The 19,354-nt window shown below is 37.5% G+C and overlaps 1 protein-coding gene across 1 annotated transcript in view; it reads left to right on the top strand.

Moving 5' to 3' along the window:
* MGAT4A (alpha-1,3-mannosyl-glycoprotein 4-beta-N-acetylglucosaminyltransferase A) overlaps positions 1 to 19,354 on the top strand; it is a 76,600-nt gene that overhangs the window by 24,085 nt on the left and 33,161 nt on the right. Inside the window, exons 3-5 of the mRNA XM_007428752.3 lie at positions 6,443 to 6,610; positions 13,415 to 13,555; positions 17,053 to 17,186. Coding sequence (XP_007428814.1) covers positions 6,443 to 6,610; positions 13,415 to 13,555; positions 17,053 to 17,186 — 443 coding nt within the window. The remainder of the gene's footprint in view (positions 1 to 6,442; positions 6,611 to 13,414; positions 13,556 to 17,052; positions 17,187 to 19,354) is intronic.

Below are 19,354 nucleotides of genomic sequence, written 5' to 3'. Positions count from 1 at the left end.
GTTTCTAAGATAGATGAGTTTATCAGTGTAATGCAAAACATAAGAAAAGGAGCAATACTTCTTCACCAATATAGACAGAATCTTGCAAGACTAAACCTGTACTATGCTATCCTAACAGATATACTCTAGGAGAATCTAGGGAGTGGCTATCTTAAGTCTCTTCTTCTTCCTCCTGCTCTGGACTGTGTTGCCTCTTGCCTCCCCCTTTTCCTTCCTGGAATGCGCTCCCTCTTTCCTGAGAACCTGATTCTCTACTGCATTCCATCACACCACAGAAAGATGTCTCAGTGACTAAGACAGGGTTTTGCAATGTGTTAAGCATAATATAGAGCAACTTACGTAGTTTATGGAATCATAAGATAGATGGGTTTATCAGTGTAATGCAAAACATAAGAAAAGGAGCAATACTTCTTCACCAATCTGGATCGCGCTATTAACGTTAATGTAGTTCTTTCCATAAAATAGAACAAAATTATAGAATAGTCTGTAATAACATTGCCAGGGCCACATGGAGAGGGTGAGCTTATCCACATTAGGGATTTATAGCATCATCCAGCTATCACTATAGTGAAACATCACCAGAGTTGATAGACTTTATAGCTATAGCTGGATGATGCTATAAATCACAAGGGTGAGTAGTCTCTATGTCTGTGTGATCTGATGCATTTGCAGAGGATGACTGATACGTACATTCATATAGCACTCCACTTATTACTACTAATAGTAGTGAGAAGGCTGAAGTGTCCTATGAGGCCACTAGTTGCCCCATATACTGTTGAAATAACTTTACCATATATGTCTGAAATGTTCCACTGGGAACAGGAATATTGCTAATGTATTTTAATAATTTCTCTACTGACTGTCAGTTCTGTATATGTGCCAGAATGGACCTTAAGCCTCAGGAAATCTTGGTACATTTTCCATTGTCAGGCATGAGCGAGCATCAAATCAAGCTCTCAGTTTGGCACAACCACCCTTCTTTAAGCTGGTGCTTATGAGAGAATTTAGGATTATATTGACATTTCTTGGGAAAATAAAACCAAAGAATGATTGGCTAGTCAGTGCACGTGTTTAAGTATCTACTATGTGTTGTGAAATGAAACTAACTGAAGTGCGGACAGAATTAAATTATTTTATATGAAATGTCAAGCCAATTAAAATACATTTAATTCCTGAAGTACTCTGGATCACACAATTTACTTTTATAGGCTCCTGCAAAATTTCTTGAGACAAAGGCCTCTTATTTTGGTAGTTTTGGAAATCTGTGTTATACCTGTCTTCAGTCCCTGAATCCACTTGTGAAATGCTTTTCTTTATTAAAATGTTCTTAATTTGTGTGTGGGTAATCTGATAAGGTGAAAATATTATATATTTTAAAATAATATTTTATTTTAATTACATAGTATAAGATGGATTGTAATAAGAGCAGGATATTATTCATAAAATTAGTTATAGTTTTTTAAATGTTAAAGAAAAAAACACACATGGAACTTTTATCCATTTTTATGAACTAATCAGTGATGACAAACAAAACATGCAAGGATTGGTCAGAAAGTTACTTTTTCATTACCGTTGTAACTGTGAGTGATTGCTAAACAAGGACTGTGTACATTTTGTTCTAGTGGTCTTGAAACATTTCTGAAATATAACTTATTAGTGCTTGGTGAGAAATCAGGGAAATAAATGTTCAGGATGTCTGTGAGGTAAGAGTATTATCTTCAGTGTACTTTTTTCTGAATGCTTGCAAAGATTCTAGACCCATAAAGCACAAACATTTCCTCCTTATAGTAAAGGAAAGCTTTTTTTCTGAAGTTGCATGACCTGCTGGAAGGTTCAAAGGATAACCTGGGACAGATGACACTAGTTTTGACTGTTGAAATCTTTTGGCAGTTAAATTGGAAATGAATTATTTTTGTAATAAACCATTTGACCCTTCAAAACATGATGTGAAAGAGGAAACTCCATTGCTTGTGAGTCACTTCAGTAACTTTTTTTAGAAGTCACAAAACGGATACAAAAACAATTTCATTATTGCATTTTCAATCTGTGCTTCCTGCATTTCTCGCCTTTATTTAAAATCTAGTGTTGTGTAAAAACTGTATCCCTACATCACACAGACTCACAGTCCTTGCTGGGCTTCAGTCTTGATAGATTTTAGATTTGAAGAACCTAAAATGTGGTTTTGTCATTAATTAAAGGAGACTATAGCAGTATGGCTAAGACTGTGGGGTGAAGTGTTGGAGGTCTCAAATATCCTCTCTCCCAGAAGCCCTTTGAGTCCTATGAGTTTACACACCCTAGCTCTGCATCCTATCTTGGTGTAACGGCTTGGTAGTTCTACTGCCACCACCTATCTTCTGGGGTAGACATCTTTACCTGTTGCCATACCCCCTACGTTCTGTGAGACAAATAGGGCCTCCACAGCCTGTGCACCCCACTGACAAATAAAAGGAGGGGAAATAGAAATAATTTATTTAGACCTATAATGTTGAGGCATGAGGTTAGGGAAATCAGTGTTCCTCCCCCTGTGGAGCAATAGCCCCATCTCACACAAGATAAATAGAATCAAACGTTATTTTTTAAAGAAAAAAATTAAAAGAGAGAATATAAAAATTCCTTTTTAACTGCAGGTAGTCCCAAGCAAAACTATCAGTGGTAGAAAAAATAAAAATACAGAGCTGTTCACACAGCATCTTAAAAGAACCTCCAATGAAATATATACAGGCAAAGACAAGACTGAGCAAACCACAAGGTAATGCTGGCTTGAGCATTACCTAAAGAGACAGTCTGATGCAAAATGGATCCACGTTGCATAAAAAGACACATTGACTGAGTTTACATAGAGTCAGTGGATTCCAGAGACAATAACAGTTAAGTGGCACAAACATTCAAAATAAAAAGCAATTTGTCACAATATTGCTAACTAAACCGTTGCTTACTCTTTGGAGAAAAATAGATCGCTGCCACAAATGTTTCTGGTCTGCTTCCATGGATTTTCCAGATATTTGCACATTATAATCTTAAATCAGAGGTTTAGGAAAGCAGTTGTTACTTCTTGCTTTTGCCTAGCCTCAGTACCCAACAGCTACCTTCTTTTAAAAGGACCAAAGTCTTTTCTATCTCTCTAAAGAAACAGGAGGAGATGGAGGGAGTCTGCTGCATGCTGAAGATCATGTTGACTGCAAACGTCTGCTGTCCGCCTGGCATGCAGCTGACAGTCTGTGAAAGCAGACTGGAATGGTTTCGCAATGAAAACCTAGTGTGTTTAGACAGCATAATATTTTGCATCATAATTAAAATATGCAAGTGAGCAGTTAATTGATTACCTTGTATCATTCTGCATTTGGGGACTAAATGCTATACAGTGAGTCCAGATATTCTCAAACCTAGATCCATTAACGTAAAGACTTTGATGTGTAAAAACTGTCCAGGCCTACCATCAAAGCAATCCCTGTACAGAAGATGCACAAGAACAGTGACAACTGCTTTTATAGATTGCTTTTAAAGCAATCCAAAGGTTTTTGACCAGGCCAACCTCTTTTCTACTGTCTACTCCTTTTCTCCAAGATCCTATGTGTTTTAATAAATACTGTGGAGGATCTTTGAGAACTTTTTTTCTTAAGGAAAAAAATCCTCCTTGAATTATTTTCAAAACAATGGCTGTCCTTTGTGGAACTGTAAACTAAATTGAGAAAAATGGAAGGCATTGATTCTTCCCATAGTAGGATGATACTTACTTCAGCTGGAGCATTCCTGTTGCTGACTGAATACAGTAAAAGAGACTTGGGTTTATCTGAGCTGGTAAATCTGTGTCTGGATTCTACTACTTTCGATTAAAGGTAGGCTTTCAAATGATTGCTGTTCCTTGGAAGGAAATAGTAGCTTAATTGTGATCTCTGATACTTAAGAAAGGAATTTCTTATAGCAGGCAACATTCAGTCATATGAATACTACTATAACTCCGATATATATAGAATATTGAATATGAAATATGGCACAGTTCACAAAGAAGTAAACTAAGTCCAGGTACTATATGTATACACATTCCTAAGCATCGGAATGGCACTATGTTCCTCCAAAAATATGTATGTGCAAAAGAAGCAGAAAACAAAATGTTCACACACAAAAAAAACAAGGTATATGTTCTGTCTATATTTTCAATCAAATGTTGTCCACAATTTGAATCAAAACATTGTTCCTTAGCTGGCTTTTATTTTCATAATTCTGTTTGGAGGAAACAAGATGGATATTTGCCCTGGATTTGTAGTGTTTCAGTTAGTTGTAGATCACTCTGATATAAACGATATATAATGTTCCTAGGCCCTAAGGCCAAAACCAGGACAATTTGAAAAAGAAAAGTGATTTTAACATTTTTATGCATAATAGCAAGCCAACACTGTTGCTATGTACACAGAAGAACTTTATCTTCACAAAGGAGTCTTCCAATTTCCAGAATAGCAATGTCTTGTATTTCTTATTGTGTTGATTTAATATATGAACATAGAAGTATGCACAATGAAAACATACTGATACAATAGCACAGGAAAAGCATTATCTTGTGCAATTCTAATTTATGTCATATAAACTAGGGATTCAGCAAAAATATTTGGGATTTATTGTATATAATTAGCTTTTCTCCATATAAAGCTTTTATAAGTACTTTCTCACATTTGTGTATTTTGTTGCATCCTCTTGATTGAAGCAATGAATAGCTCTATGAGTTACATATCTACATGCGTATCATACTTTTCTGCCAAGTAAGCATATGTGATTCTCCTCTTTTCCCTGCTTTAAATTGAAGTGAGACAGCTCTCAGGCCAGGGAAATAGGGAGTCAGTTATATGAATAAAATCCAATGTTCAAAAATTGTTGAATAAAACTTAGTTCAGCTCGGCTCTAGGAAAATAACAGGGTGTTTTGGATCATTCTGTCTAAAGCCCATAAGTGACAAACTTTGTGCTGGTCTGGAAAACAAATAAACTAAACTTTGGTCTGTAAAAAGCAGTTTATGGTGAAATAGAGTTTCCCAGGAAAAAAAGGAAGCAAATCACAAATGCAGAATTCAAAATGAAATACTCTAACTGAGCTGTATAACTGTACTAATTATCTGTTTGAATAAGTCTTGGGATTCAGTACATATTTGCAGTTCCCTGCAGTAATGATGGCTGAAGATGAAACATTTGGTTTTTCTGCCTGGATGTTCTTAAGCAGGCCCTCCTTGCTTTTTTTCTTCTTTTTTTTAAAGACTCATTGCAATTGTTTAAATGTCAGGTGTATTTATTTGCACATCACTATCCTGTTCCTTCCTATTAAAATGTTATATTTTAATTACCTATGGGATATTTTTAGTAGGTATGAATCTTCTTAGTGTCTATTTAAATGTTTTGTGTTGAAAAGGGAAGTATTGCTCATGTTACTTAGGTCCTCCAAGGCTGGTGCCTCACCTCTTGTGTTCTCATTTCAGAGCCCTCCAAGAGCTCTTCTGTTGATTCATTTAACTTCCAGCTCATTTGAGGTGGAGGAGAAAACGTTGCCTATTAACAATAGAGCTATGAAGTTTCCTATCAGCAGTAATTATTGCTTTGTCCTGTTCCACGAATGTTTAACACTTGTTTCTCCTTGCTTGAGATGGCTTGATTTCATCACTATTTCACCATGCCTTTTAAATGGGGTGGCTATTTTCCCTCTCTTGTTACAAGAACAAACAGCATGAGGCAATAATGAGACCTAGGTTGGGTAGGTGACAATTTTTCTGCTGCCCCACTCCATTGTTCATTTGGAGGGAACTCTGGTTAGCTTACATGTAGTACTGAACGTTCCAAAGACAATAATTGTGCCCACACTTAAAAGACACTGCAAAACTGTTTCTGAGATTTTGAGTTCTAAAATGTCATTGTGTTTGAAAAATGATAACAGCTGAACTGATGAAATGAAAATTGTTGGATACCAAATGCTTGAATAAATCTTAATATATGCAACGACCTCTAAGCCTTCTTTACTTTTTTGAAGCCTGTCTTATTGTCTTAATAGTAATTCCCTGAAATACATTTTACAAAAAACCAACTGTGTATCTGTAAAATAAAAAGTTTAGTGATCTTCCAATTAGCAAAAAATTATATTCAAGAAAAAAACTGAATATTTTATGCAAGGTAATAATTGATAACATTTCTCTGGGTGAAATATAATTGTATGTCTTTTACTGATAAGATTTATACCCAAGCATCAAAATTGTTTCAAAATTTTATATTATTAAGCTTTAGAATCATGTGACATTTCCTTCAATTAAAAAAAAAGCTCTGAAGAATAAGCATAGTGACAGATCATTCTGTAATAGTTAATGGCAGTCAGTTGTGCAGAAAATTGATAAAGTTGGATTTTGATTTGTGTTGGGAAGTGTTATTTTATTTTTGATAGAAAGTAACCTGAACTTTTTTATTTCTAGAAAAGCTGATTGCTTATCAAAGAGAATTTCATGCTTTGAAGGAACGCCTTCGCATAGCTGAACACAGAACCCTGCAACGTTCTTCTGAATTAAATACCATCTTGGAGCAATTCAGACGGGCAGTGGCAGAAACAAATGGAAGTAAGGATGCATTGAGCAGTGTTTCAGGTACAGACTGATGAATCTGAAGATTATGGGCCTGCTATTCTCACTGGGTCTCTCTTGCTTTCCATAAGTCATAGTAAACAAAACCCCTCTTAGGTTATTATTTATCTCCTTCAGATGCAATTGAACTGAAAATATTAGTTTTATTTATTATTTTTATATTTCCTGTCACTTATCTCTCTGTACCAGGAGTTCTCAAGTTGCAGGATAATTTGAGGAAGTTTATTCTAACTCTGCTTGGACATGGATAGCTTCTTTTGAGCTGTTGGCTCTCGCATGGGATTCAGTAAAGATTAATGTTAGGCACATATTCACTAAACCTATTCAGACTCTTCCCCTACTCATACATGCACACACCTCCTTTTCTCTACACTCTCTGCATTCTCCTCCATACACAAATGAGAGATTTGGGGCTTATTTACTTGCTGATCACAGCAACAGCAGCTATCCTGGTAGTAAACTTCTTATGTTGCACTGGTTGCACTGAAAGAAGGTAGAGGAGCTCATAAGTTTAATTCATATCTCAACCATCTGTTTGCCCTTTCCACCCACAAGATGTTGGAAGATAGGATCACCAGAAAACCAGATGATCACTAGATGATAGCAAAGTGATCAGAAAACTCTTAACACCTTGCAACCATCCAGTGTTTTTTTGGGGGCGGGGGGTTGCAGCCCAAACTCCAGGAGAGGAGAGAGAAGCAGAGCAGAGAAAAAAGATAACAACAGACACACACACCCCGAGGGTGCAGGAGGATCAAGGGCAAGCTTTCCAAAATCTGGCTGTTTTGACAGAATTCCAGATATTTGGCCACCTTAAATGGAAATGTTGCTTCCATTCTCAAAGTGGTTGAATAATATGCTGTATAAGGGGTTGCTTCCATTATTTTTGCATCATTTGACTGTCTAATTAGAAGGTTTTTACTATTTGATGTTCTATATCTTGCATTTGATCCAGTGCACTAAGCTATAATGTAAATTTTGTTAAGAGATATGCAGCTATTTGCATCCTAAAAGGAAAGGGTGCTTTGGAAGGGATGGGGTGTGCTTGCTGATACCTGTCAGCCCTTCCTTAAAGAAGCTGCCCCATTTCTTGGGCTTGCCAGATAGATGCATAGTCCCAAGAAGATATTCATTTGAATAAAGGAGGCATTAAGGAGGTTGGAAGAGCATATGAGGATCTTGTTGCAATCTCCTTAATTCAAATGCATACAGACTTACTTACAAACTTTCGAGTTGCGAACTTTCGCTGATACAATCAAGATGGACCTGGAAGTCAGAACCGGAAGTCGGGAAAAGGTGGGAAAGTGTTAGTTTCCAGCATACCACAAACCTAACCCTTTCCGCCTTCTCCCAACTTCCAATCCCACCTTTCAGTCCTGCCTTCTCACATGTTTAGTTGTGTGTGGTGTGTGGCAACTGCAAATGTCTGCAATTAAGCACAAGAGTGATAATGGGGAGGCGGTAGTGCGAAGAAGCACCAATCCATTACAATGTTAACAAAAATGGAGATATTGAAGAAAATAGAGGGGAGGGGGTTCCGGTGAGGGAAAAAATGGAGGTAGGACGTGCTCTGCTCTAGCTCTGGAGCCAGAGCTTGCAAAAGTGGTGTTTTTTCCATCTCTGAGGACAGCTTTGGTGACAGGAGGCACTTTTCAGGAGAAGAAAACTGCCAACGAACTGCTGTCTGTCCTTTCGGACAGCCGGGAGGTACAAAAGAGGAAACAAGGCTTCATTTTGTTTTTGAGTGTCTCGGATGGCTCGGAAGCGAGAGTACCATAAAGTAGGACCCGCAGCTGAAGCCTTTAGGCAAATAAAAGGCACAACTACTGAACCCTCATCTCCATAAGGAATTACAAACAACATAACAACGGAAGAGACTTTCAAGCGGTGTAAAAGGACTAAGACTCTTGATGAGCTCTTTATTATTTCAAGACTGAAACGAGAAGGGGATATAATTATTTATTTATAGAAGCCGTATTTAGTTAATGTTACCTAACTTTGCTCTGGACCTCTCTCTCAGCGTAACAAAAAAAAAAAAAAAAAAGTTGTATAACAATATTAATTTGTATACTAATATTAACTGAAAGACAATAATTATGAACACAAGAAAACAGATTCGAAGGGGGTCAGGAGGGTCTGGAGAAGGGGATTGGCTAAAGGCTATGTTTGAGGAATATACGTGTAAAACCTCATAGAATATCACCCAAAGTGTAAATTAACTGTTGGAAAAAAAACTAGATGATTTTGAAAAAAGGCTTGAACAAAAGATAGATAAGATAAATGAAAAGTTGGGAGAAGAAATTAAAAAACTCAGTGACAGGGTGGATATGTTGGAAATTGAGAAGGAAAATGAATGAGATAAATTGGCATTATTAGAATTAAGGGAAAAGGAATATTGCTTGAGATTTAGAGGTATACCTGAAGGGAAAGAAGAAGAAATGGAGGATAAGATCATTCAAACTCTGGCTACTTTAATAGACTGGGAGGAAGAAAAGATGGTGAAAGAAATAGAAAAGATATTTAGAATAAACTCAAAATATGCCAAAAATCATAATAAACCAAGGGATGTGTTAATAGAATTTCCGGAAAAAAAAAACACAAGAGATATGATACCGCAAATACATTTTGAGAATAGAATTATTATTGGAGGAAAAGATAATTGTATTAAAGGAAATCCCTATAAGGATTTTAAAAAAGAGAAAGGAATACATATTTTTGACTGATGTATTGAAAAGAAATAAAATACCCTATAGGTGGGAAAGATTGGAAGGAGTGAGTTTCACATTTCAATATAAAATATATAAATTAACATCAATCCCAAAGGCAAAAGACTTCTTCGGGAGGTTTGGAAAAGATTTAGAAATAAATAGGAATAAGAACGGGAGAAAAGAAGAAGATAAGGTAATACAGAGAGAAGAAGGAACCTTAACATCTAAGGAATATTACTTGAGCATGCATGATATGGAGCTTAAATGTCTCACTTGGAGTATAAACGCCCCTCAAAAAAGAAAAAAAAAATTTCATTATCTGATTAAATTAAGGCAAGATGTAATCTCTATCCAAGAAACACATATTTAAAAAAAGGATGTGAAATACCTGGTAAATAAAAATCTAGGAAAAGAATTTGTGTCAGCAAATAAAAAGAAAATAAATGGAATTGCAATTTATGTTAAACCATATTTGAATCCCAACTTATTATTAGATGAACATGGCAGATATGTTGTTATTGAAATAGAAATACAAGGAGTTAAAATAATTATAGTGGGAGTGTATGCCCCAAATGAGGATAAAGGCAACTTTTATAAGAAACTGTTAGGTTAATAGTAGCTTTCCCGCATTTGAGCTGGTGTATGATGGTGTGACTCGAATGAAGTAGTTACACCGTTAATAGATAGAAAATCAGAAAAGCAAATTAAATATAAACAAGGACAACTACCAAAATCATTTTTTGAATTAATGGAAAATCTATCACTTGTAGACTCTGGGAGACATAAAAATGGACTTGCTAAAGAATACTTTTTATTCAGATAGATTTAAATCATTTTCTAGAATCAATATGATCTGGATCTCAAGAGTTTTGGCAAACAGAATTTCTAAGGTAGATATATTACCAAAGACGTTTTCAGATCACAACCTGGTTAGTATACTAATAAGAAAAAATATTAGAAGATGGAGATGGAGATTGAATGAGAGTATTCTTAAAAAAGAGGAAGTATTAGAGGATTGTAAAAAAAAAATTAAAGGATTTTTTTGAATTAAACTTAAATAATGAAGTAAATGCTGGAACGGTGTGGGATACCAGTAAAGCTTATATGAGAGGACTTTTTATGTAACATGACCAGGTAATAAAGAAATAATTAGACCAAAAGAATTATAAGATTGTAAATGAAACAACATGTTCCGAAAACCAAAAAAAATCCGAAAAAAATGTATGAACAATGATCATCTTCTTACGAAAATATATAAAATACTACTACAAATAAAACAGGAAGACGAACAAATTAAAGACTGCATGACTATGTGGGCAAAGAATATTGGATATAATATACTGATAGAGCAATGGGAAAAGATGTGGTCAAAGGGTCTAAAATTTACATTGAGTTATAAATTGAAAGAAAACTTTTACAAAATGATGTACCGATGGTATCTAACCCTGGATAAATTGTCGAAAATGTTTAAAAATGTGACAAATAAATGCTGGAAATGTCTGCAAGAGGTAGGAACGTTTTACCATATTTGGTGGACCTGCAAAAAAGCCAAGACTTTCTGGAACCAGATACATAAGACTTTACAAAATATCTTAAAAATGACTATAACAAAAAAGCCAGAATTATTCTTATTGGGAATGATAGATGAAGAGTTAGAGAAGAGACACGGACAATTATTACAATATATGATTATGGCAGCAAGATTACTGTATGCGAAATATTGGAAGGAGGAAAGGATACCAACGATAGAAGAATGGACAGTTAAAATAATGGATTTAGCACAAATGGCCAAATTAACGGATTTGATGAAAGAAAAAATATGGCGGACTTTAAGAAGATATGGCAACCATTTCTTGATTATCTGACATTAGTGGAAAAAAATGACATATTGATTACTGGTTTTGTATATTAAAGAATTGTTTTAATAGAAATAATAGTAAAATAGATAAAACAAAGATAAGAGATTAAAAGTAATATAATTACTGGTATATTTACAATGTTTGATAGTTGGAAACCACATTTTAAATGGGTTTTTTTCTTCTTTTTTTCTTTTTTTTTCTCTCCTTCCTTCTTTCTTTCTTTTCTTCCTTTCTTACATATGTCCTTGTCAGATTTATGTTTGTAGATCTTAATTTTCTATATTATTTGTTGCACCTAATGTAGCCTGTACATAGCATTTTATAATAAAGACATATAATACAAATAAAGAAAATAGAGGGGGGAGAAGATGGCAAACGTGGTACATTCCTATGGCATGAATCGTTCCATGATTGGAACGATAATTAAGAACAAAGGCGAGATCATGAAATGTGAAAAGCAGCGCCTATGCAATCCACGATAATAAGCAAGAAGAGAGGAAAGTGATGGAAGAGATGGAGACACTGCTCAGCATGCGCATCGAAGATCAGCAACAAAGGTGCGTGCCACTTAGCCTAATGCTGATCCAGGAGAAGGCTAAGAGCTTATTCCATGACTTACAACAGAAGGCTGGTGAAGGTGCTGCTGAAGAGGTGTTCGTTGCAAGTAATGGGTGGTTCCAGCACTTTAAGGCTCATGTGAACCTTCATAATGTGAAAGTGACTGGTGAGGCAGTGAGTGTGGATGAGGCTGCAGCAAAGTTGTTCATAGAAAACCTCAAGGAGATCATTGAGGAAGGTGGTTATTTGCCCCAGCAAATATTCAGTGTGGATGAAACCGGGCTTTATTGAAAGAAAATGCTGGAGAGAACGTACATCAGCAAGGAGGAGAAGACAGTGCCAGGCTAGCTAGCAGACAATGCCAGGCTAGTTAGATAGGCTAACTCTGCTGCTAGATGGCAATGCTTCCGGTGGCCTGAGCCTAAAGCTGCTGCTAGTCTACCACTCTGAGAACCTGCAAGTTCTCAAGAACATCTCAAACAGTTCACTTCTTGTTGTGTAGAAGACTAACAAGAAAGCTTGGGTTGCCCTTCTCATCTTTGAAGACTGTTTTTTCCTCCATTTCATCCTGGAAGTGGAGAGGTATTGCTGTGAGAAAACATGGACTTCAAAATTCTGCTCATATTGGATAATGCCCCAGGTCATCCACCTTACCTGGATGGTTTCCATCTGAATGTGAAGGTTGTATATCTCCCTCCCAACACCACCTCCCTCCTGCAGCCGACGGACCAGAAAGTGATAGCAACCTTCAAAAAATCTTCACCACGTGTTTAGGCAGCCGATGGACCAGGGAGTGATAGCAACCTTCAAAAACTATTATCTTCACCACATGTTTAGGCAGGACTCCCAGATGACCTTGCACCAGTTTTGGAAGTCCTACGATATCTAAAAGGCTATCAAGAACATTGATGCAGCCTGGTGCAAGGTTACTCTACAAACATAAACGGGGTGTGGAAACATCTGTGCCCTCAGTTCATTCATGGCTTTTGCAGGTTTGAGGCAGTGAAAAATGAGTCCAGGATGTTGTCAGCAACTTGGTTGCCCTTGGCAAGGAGTTCCAGCTCAACCTGGAGGAGGAGACTTTGATAAGCTGCTAGTTGCACACATGGAAGACCTCTCCAATGAAGACCTCATGTAGTTGGAAAAGCAGCGAAAACAAGAGGAAGAGGAAGAGATCGAACCACTGAAGCAGTTCCAGACCAAGCTGATGGCAGAGGGGTTCAGCTTGATTGAGAAAGCGCTATCATTGTTTGAGGTGCAGGATCCTAATGTGGAGCGCTTCACCAAGGTGTCTGCAGCTGTCCATGATGCAATCCAGTGTTACAGTGTCATTTATGAAAAGAGGAAGACCACCACCCAAAGTTCACTGGATTGCTTCAGGAAGGTGGAGAAACGTGCCGTTTCAACTCCAAAGGACAAGCCTACGCCATTGCTGCAAGCTCATTGCTGCTGCTTATGTAAGGTAAGACATGTTTGTTATGCTTGTTGGATTTGTGAACAAAACGGACTTATGAACAGCCTCTTGGAACGTAGCCTGTTTGTAAGTAGGGGACTGTCTGAATTTTCCTGGAATGTGTTGGTACTGCGTGAGCTTAGGAAAAGATGCAGCTTCTTCAAGGAGGTGCCAGCAGTGAATGTACCCATGACCCTTTTGTAAATGTAACCCCTGTGTTTGCTTTTAGACGAAACATTAAAGTTGTTAAATGAGCTGACAAGCAGAAGATCTCTTCAAGTGCCAAATATATATTACCACTTGCCTCATTTGTTGAAAAATGAAGGAAGCCTTCGACCCTCTGTACATGTTGGCCTTGGACGAACAGGAGGTAAGCTAGCAGGATCAATATGATTGATAGTGTGATGTACTTAAAGATGTACTGTACATAAACTCTGTTGTAAGTAGATTCAGTATGACTTCTGACAAACAGAAAATGAAAGGACTCTTATTTTCTTTTGTTGGGGATCTCTTAGAATTCAGATTGAATCCAAATTAAAAAAAAAGTTTGTTTTCAACCTTTTCACTTATTGTTTCATACAGATCCTACTGTTTTGATGTTAAGGTATAATAAAAACCATGGATTTGAAACAGCATGTTTTTGCCTTAATTTTTAAAAATAACAATGCATGAAATTTTGAGATAATTTAACTGATTTGGATGCTGTAGCTTTCATAGATCTTTAAAGGCAAAATAAGTAATTGGACTAGTTTATCTTGATTGTTTTTCACAACTATTTCAACAGAGTCAGTAGTTTTAATAAAATATCATATTTAACCTGATTCAGTGATTATCTTCTTACTCAGTTGTTGATTTGTCTTGGCTTAAATAATGTGAACAAATGACTCCTCAGTAATTAGAATGGACATTGAACATGTAGTAGGAAAACATACATAGAGGACTTCAGACATCATGATAAATGTATATTTTCTGCTCAGAAATTATATTCCTAAAAATATAATGTGCCTGAGAAAAGTTATCGCTGCTTTAAGAGTTGTATTTTAATGAGTGGATTCCTTATAGCACTGAATAATTTTTCAGAAGCATGAAAAGGATTGGTTTCTTTAATGAAGGCAGATAGGTAAATTCCTGTTTCACGTGGATTCCAAAGCACTTTTTCTTAATTATTTTTGAATGGCACATATCTCTACTTGTTACATCCAGTTATTCAGAGACATATACAGATTAAATTAAGGTTCGGGTCCAGATAACAAACAAAAATGTCTTTCGGAATAAGATTAATGTGGTGAGATTTTTTGCCTAAAGAACATTTCTTGACTCCTTGGATTCAGTCAGTTACTTTTTTCCTATTTTGATTCCTCTTTTCCAGTATCAAGGTTCAGGGAGTTACTTCTTAAAATTTAATCCTCACACTTAAATCCAATATTTTATATAACTATACAAAATCATCTTCAGAAAGGGGTACTACTGAATGTTTGTCCTGCAAAATGGACCAATAAGGAAGGAACACCGCTCTTGAAAAATGCTGATTAGAATTTTGGAGTACAGGTAGCGCCCAGTTTAAGAACGAGCTCCGTTCCCAAGGTCTGTCCTTAAGTCAAATTTGTATGTAAGCTGGAATAGTATTATTGTATAATACTGTATAAGTAAAATTGTGTAATTAACTTGAACTGTTGTGTATTTAACTTGAATCATTGTGTATTTAACTCAAATTTTGTTACAGTAGGCTCTGTTCTTAATGATGGGTCGTCCTTAAACCAGGTGTTCTTAACCTGAGGACTACCTGTATTTGCAAGGCAGTATTTTCCCATGTATATTTATTTATTTACAGGTAGTCCTTGTTCAGCAACTGCCTCGTTTAGCAACTGTTTACAGTTATGATGGTGATGGAAAAGTAACTTTGTGACCAAGCCTCGCATTTACGACCTTTGCAGGTCTGTAAAGCAAAGGAAGGCTAAAGTAAGATAATAAACACAGTTGCGATTTCACTTAGCAACCACTTTGCTTAATGACTGAGTTGCTGGTCCCAGTTGTAATTGCTAAACAAGGACTACCTGTATTTAAAAAATGTATAAGGCAATCCCTCTAACAATTTGTGACTCTGGGTGTTGTACAAAAGAAAACAACAACAAAAATAAATACCAAAACCAAAAAAAACAACAACCCCAAAACATAATCAACACATAATTGAGGCTGGCAATAAAAACATATACAAACATCACAGATAGGCTTATCCACCATTGTGGCCCAATGCGTAGGAAAAAGCCAGGTGTTCATAGCTCATAGCAATTTGAACATTGGGGGGAGCTCATTCCAGAGGGCAGGTGCAGGAACAGAGAAGGCACATTTCCTAGGTCCCATTAGGTGGCATTGTTTCAGAGAGGAACCTGGAACATGCCCATTCTGTGCAACCTTGTTGGGTAGGTATGATATTGGGTTGCTTTACTTACATTACTAATTTTATACACTGAGTGTGATGTTTTCCTTATTTAATTTTGGATGGCTTATTTTATTTTTATAGCGTAATCAGCTTTAGTGAGAAATTGCATCTTACAGGCTTTACACTCTTTTGAAGCAGCAAGTTTTCTGTGTTCTAATGCATGTTAGGCATGAAAGACATATGTTCATGCATTTCTGTGTGCATGCATACAATCTGTTTTAAATGATGGGCAAAGGATATCTGTGTTTCTCATATGCTTGCTGGAAAAAAAGTTAATTTTAAAATCTTTAGCAGACTCTGGGCATGAGTTGTGGAAGGAAGGATAGCTTTTAATTAGATGATCTGAGGAATAAACAGGGTTGTGATACTAATGATTTTTAATTGTTTAATTGACAACGGATTGTGTAAAACAGAAGTGCCCAACCTTTTTTAGTATGAGAATTGCACTTGGTCTTGAAGGACATACTGAAAATGGGTGGACGTTGGGACAAAACTGATCTTGGTTTAATTTAATTTTCCTTCTAACACATTAAAATTTATGTTAGAACAATGGCAACGTTTGATGGGGTTCTGGGGCCATTTATGGATAAAGGCTCACAACTCAAAATGTGCATTTCCACCTTTGGGGGGCATTGCCTATATTTGGAACATTAAGAGCACACAATAAGCACTTCTACAAAATGGTTGTCATGGAGGACAAGACTAGTTGCAAAAAAGCCATAAACTGATAAAGATGTTTCATGCTGTCACATAAACACCAAGGATGCTCCCCACTGTTGCCTCATGTTCTTCTATTTTTTTTCCCAGACATACATTATTCTCCTAAAGAAAGCATCAAATTGCTGCCATTTGAAATGTATATGGGAGGCCCAGAGGTACTGCTGGAAATAAAAATGACTTCTGAGGCTAGTGATTTGTTCAGCAATGTCCCATCTTCCATTTTAATTTTTTCTAATTAAAACCTAAGCTTTCTAAGGAAGTCAGATGGGGCATTATAGCAGTAGCAAAGGAGGTGTCTGCGGGCACAGTAGTTCTCATAAACCCTTTTTTAGTCCTCAGACTTAAAATATGAGAACCTAGCAGTAAAATTCCACATTCAAGCTTCTAAAGAATGAAAATAAATAAATAAATAATCAATCAATCAATCAATTTTTTTTTTTTTACCAAAGAGAGACTAAAGCATTGAGGTGTTAACTGCTGCTGCTGCTTCATGAAATTATCATATTTTTCAGTGGTCTTTTTTATGTATCTTGTTTTCATTAAACCTGTAATTTTGGAAATGCTTTGGGCTACATATTAAAGGAACAGAAAACAAAGCAGAATAACCCAAAAGGCAATCAGTAACATTGTATGAGTATTTTTAAAAGCTGCACAATAAACCATTTCTTTCTTGTTCAAGGAAACTGATTTCCTCCATTTGTTTTTAGTTTCTATAGTAATGGGGATTCCAACTGTCAAGAGAAAAGTAAAATCTTACCTTACTGAAACTCTTCACTCGCTGATTGATAAGCTGTCGCCAGAGGAGAAATTGGATTGTGTTATGATCGTTTTCATAGGAGAGGTAATTCAAATATTATTTATTTATTTGATTTATATAGCTCCCCATCTCACATACATGACTCTGGGTGGCTTAAAATAAAATAGAAAAAAAAATAAAATACATAATATAAAATAAAACACATACTGTAGCAGCCAGGCATCATAAAATAACCGTCAACAAAGCCAGGAGATGGTCTCTATCACACTTCCAGGGTCTCAGACCCAGGCACGAAACCAAGTTTTTAAGGCCTTGCAAAAGGCCAGCAGGATCAGGCTAACGTAATCTCAGGTGGAATGGTATTCCACAGGGTAGTTGCCATGGCAGAAAAGGCCCCCCTCCTGGGCCCCACCAGCCGACACTCCTTAGCTGATGGCACCTGGAACTTGCCCCTCCTGCCAGACAGGGTGGGATGGATAGAAACATTTGGGGAGGGATGGTCCCATAAGTAGCCCAGACCCAAGCCATTAAAGGCTTTAAAAGTAACTACCAGCACCTTGAATTGCATCTGGAAGCACACTGGAAGCCAATGTAGCTTGTGGGGCAGTGGTGTCACATGTGCTGAAAAACCAATGCTATTAACTGCCCCCACCCCCACATTCTGCACCAGCTGAAGCTTCTGAATGGTCTGCAAGGGCAGCCCCATATAAAGCATGTTGCAATAGTCCAATCTGGGGGTCAGGAGGGCATGAGTGACTGTGAGCAGGGTCCCCTCAGTCCAGGAATGGGTGCAACTGATGCACACCTGAAGCTGTGCAAAGGCCCTCCTAGCCACAGCTGCTACTTGCTCCTTCAGCAGGAGCCATGAGTCCAGGAGGACCCCCAGATTGAGCACCGTGTCTATCTGGAGCAGTGCCACCTCATCCAGAACCAAAGATGGAAGGTCCCCAAAACCAGAAGGTCCAAAAATCCAAAGCCACTCAGTCTTGCTTGGGTTCAGCTGAAGCCTGTTGAGCCCCATCCAGGCCCCCACAGCCTCCAGGCACTGAGACAGAACCTACACAGCATCCCTTGGGCAGCCTGGGGTGGAGATGTAAAGCTGAGTAGCATCAGCATACTGGTGCTACTTCACCCCACACCATAGGATGACCTCACCCAGTGACTTCATGTAGAGGTTAAACAGTTGTTTTTTTTTTAAATTCAAAACTCAAATGCAGTGCATTCAGAAAGTATTCAGACCTTCACTTTTTTTCAATTTTGTTATGTTGCAGCCTGATACAATAGTTCAAATTCATTTTTTTTCCTCATTAATCTACACTCAGTACCCCATAATGACAAAGTGAAAACAGAATTTTAGAAATGTCTGTAAACTTATTAAAAAGAAAGATCTGAAATATCACATATACTTAAGTATTCAGACCCTTTACTCAGTACTTTGTTGAAGCACCTTTGGCAGCAATTACAGCCTCAAGTCTTTTTTGGTATGACGTGACAAGCTTTGCACACCTGGATTGGGGGATTTTCTGCCATTCTTCTTTGCAAATCCTCTCACACTCAATCAGGTTGGATGGGGACTGTCAGTGGACAGCCATTTTCAGTCTCTCCAGAGATGTCCAATAGGGTTCAAGTCAGAGCTCTGGCTGGGCCACTCTAGGAGGTTCAGAGTTGTCCCTAAGCCATTCCTGTGTTGTTTTGGCTGTGTGCTTAGGATCGTTGTCATGCTGGAAAGTGAACCTTCGGCCCAGTCTGAGGTCCTGAGTGCTGTGGAACAGGTTTTCATTGAGGATATCTCTGTACTTTGCTCCATTCAGGTTTCCCTCAACCCTGACCAGTCTCCTAGTCCCTGCTGCTGAAAAACACCCCCACAGCATGATGCTGCCACCACCATGCTTCACTGTTGGGATGGTATTGGGCAGGTGATGAGCGGTGCCTGGTTTCCTCCAGACGTAACATTTAGAATTGAGGCCAAACAGTTCAATCTTGGTTTCATCAGACCAGAGAATCTTGTTCTCTAAGAGTCTGAGAGTCCTCCAGGTGCTTTTTTGCAAACTCCAAGCAGGCTTTCATGTGTTTTGCACTGAGGAGAAGCTTCTGTCTAGCCACTCTGCCATAAAGCCCAGATTGGTAGAGGGCTGCAATGATGGTTGTCCTTCTAGAACTTTGTCCCATCTCCACACAGGATCTCTGGAGCTCAGTCAGAGGGACCATTGGGTTCTTGGTCACCTCTCTTACCAAGGCTCTTCTCCCCCGAT

The sequence above is a fragment of the Python bivittatus genome, unplaced genomic scaffold, assembly GCF_059951505.1.
Source record: "Python bivittatus isolate LINGU-HERP-01145 unplaced genomic scaffold, Pbiv_v1 ctg000350_np1212, whole genome shotgun sequence".
Classification (NCBI taxonomy): Eukaryota; Metazoa; Chordata; class Lepidosauria; order Squamata; family Pythonidae; genus Python; species Python bivittatus.
This window is presented reverse-complemented; position numbering and strand designations above follow the sequence as displayed.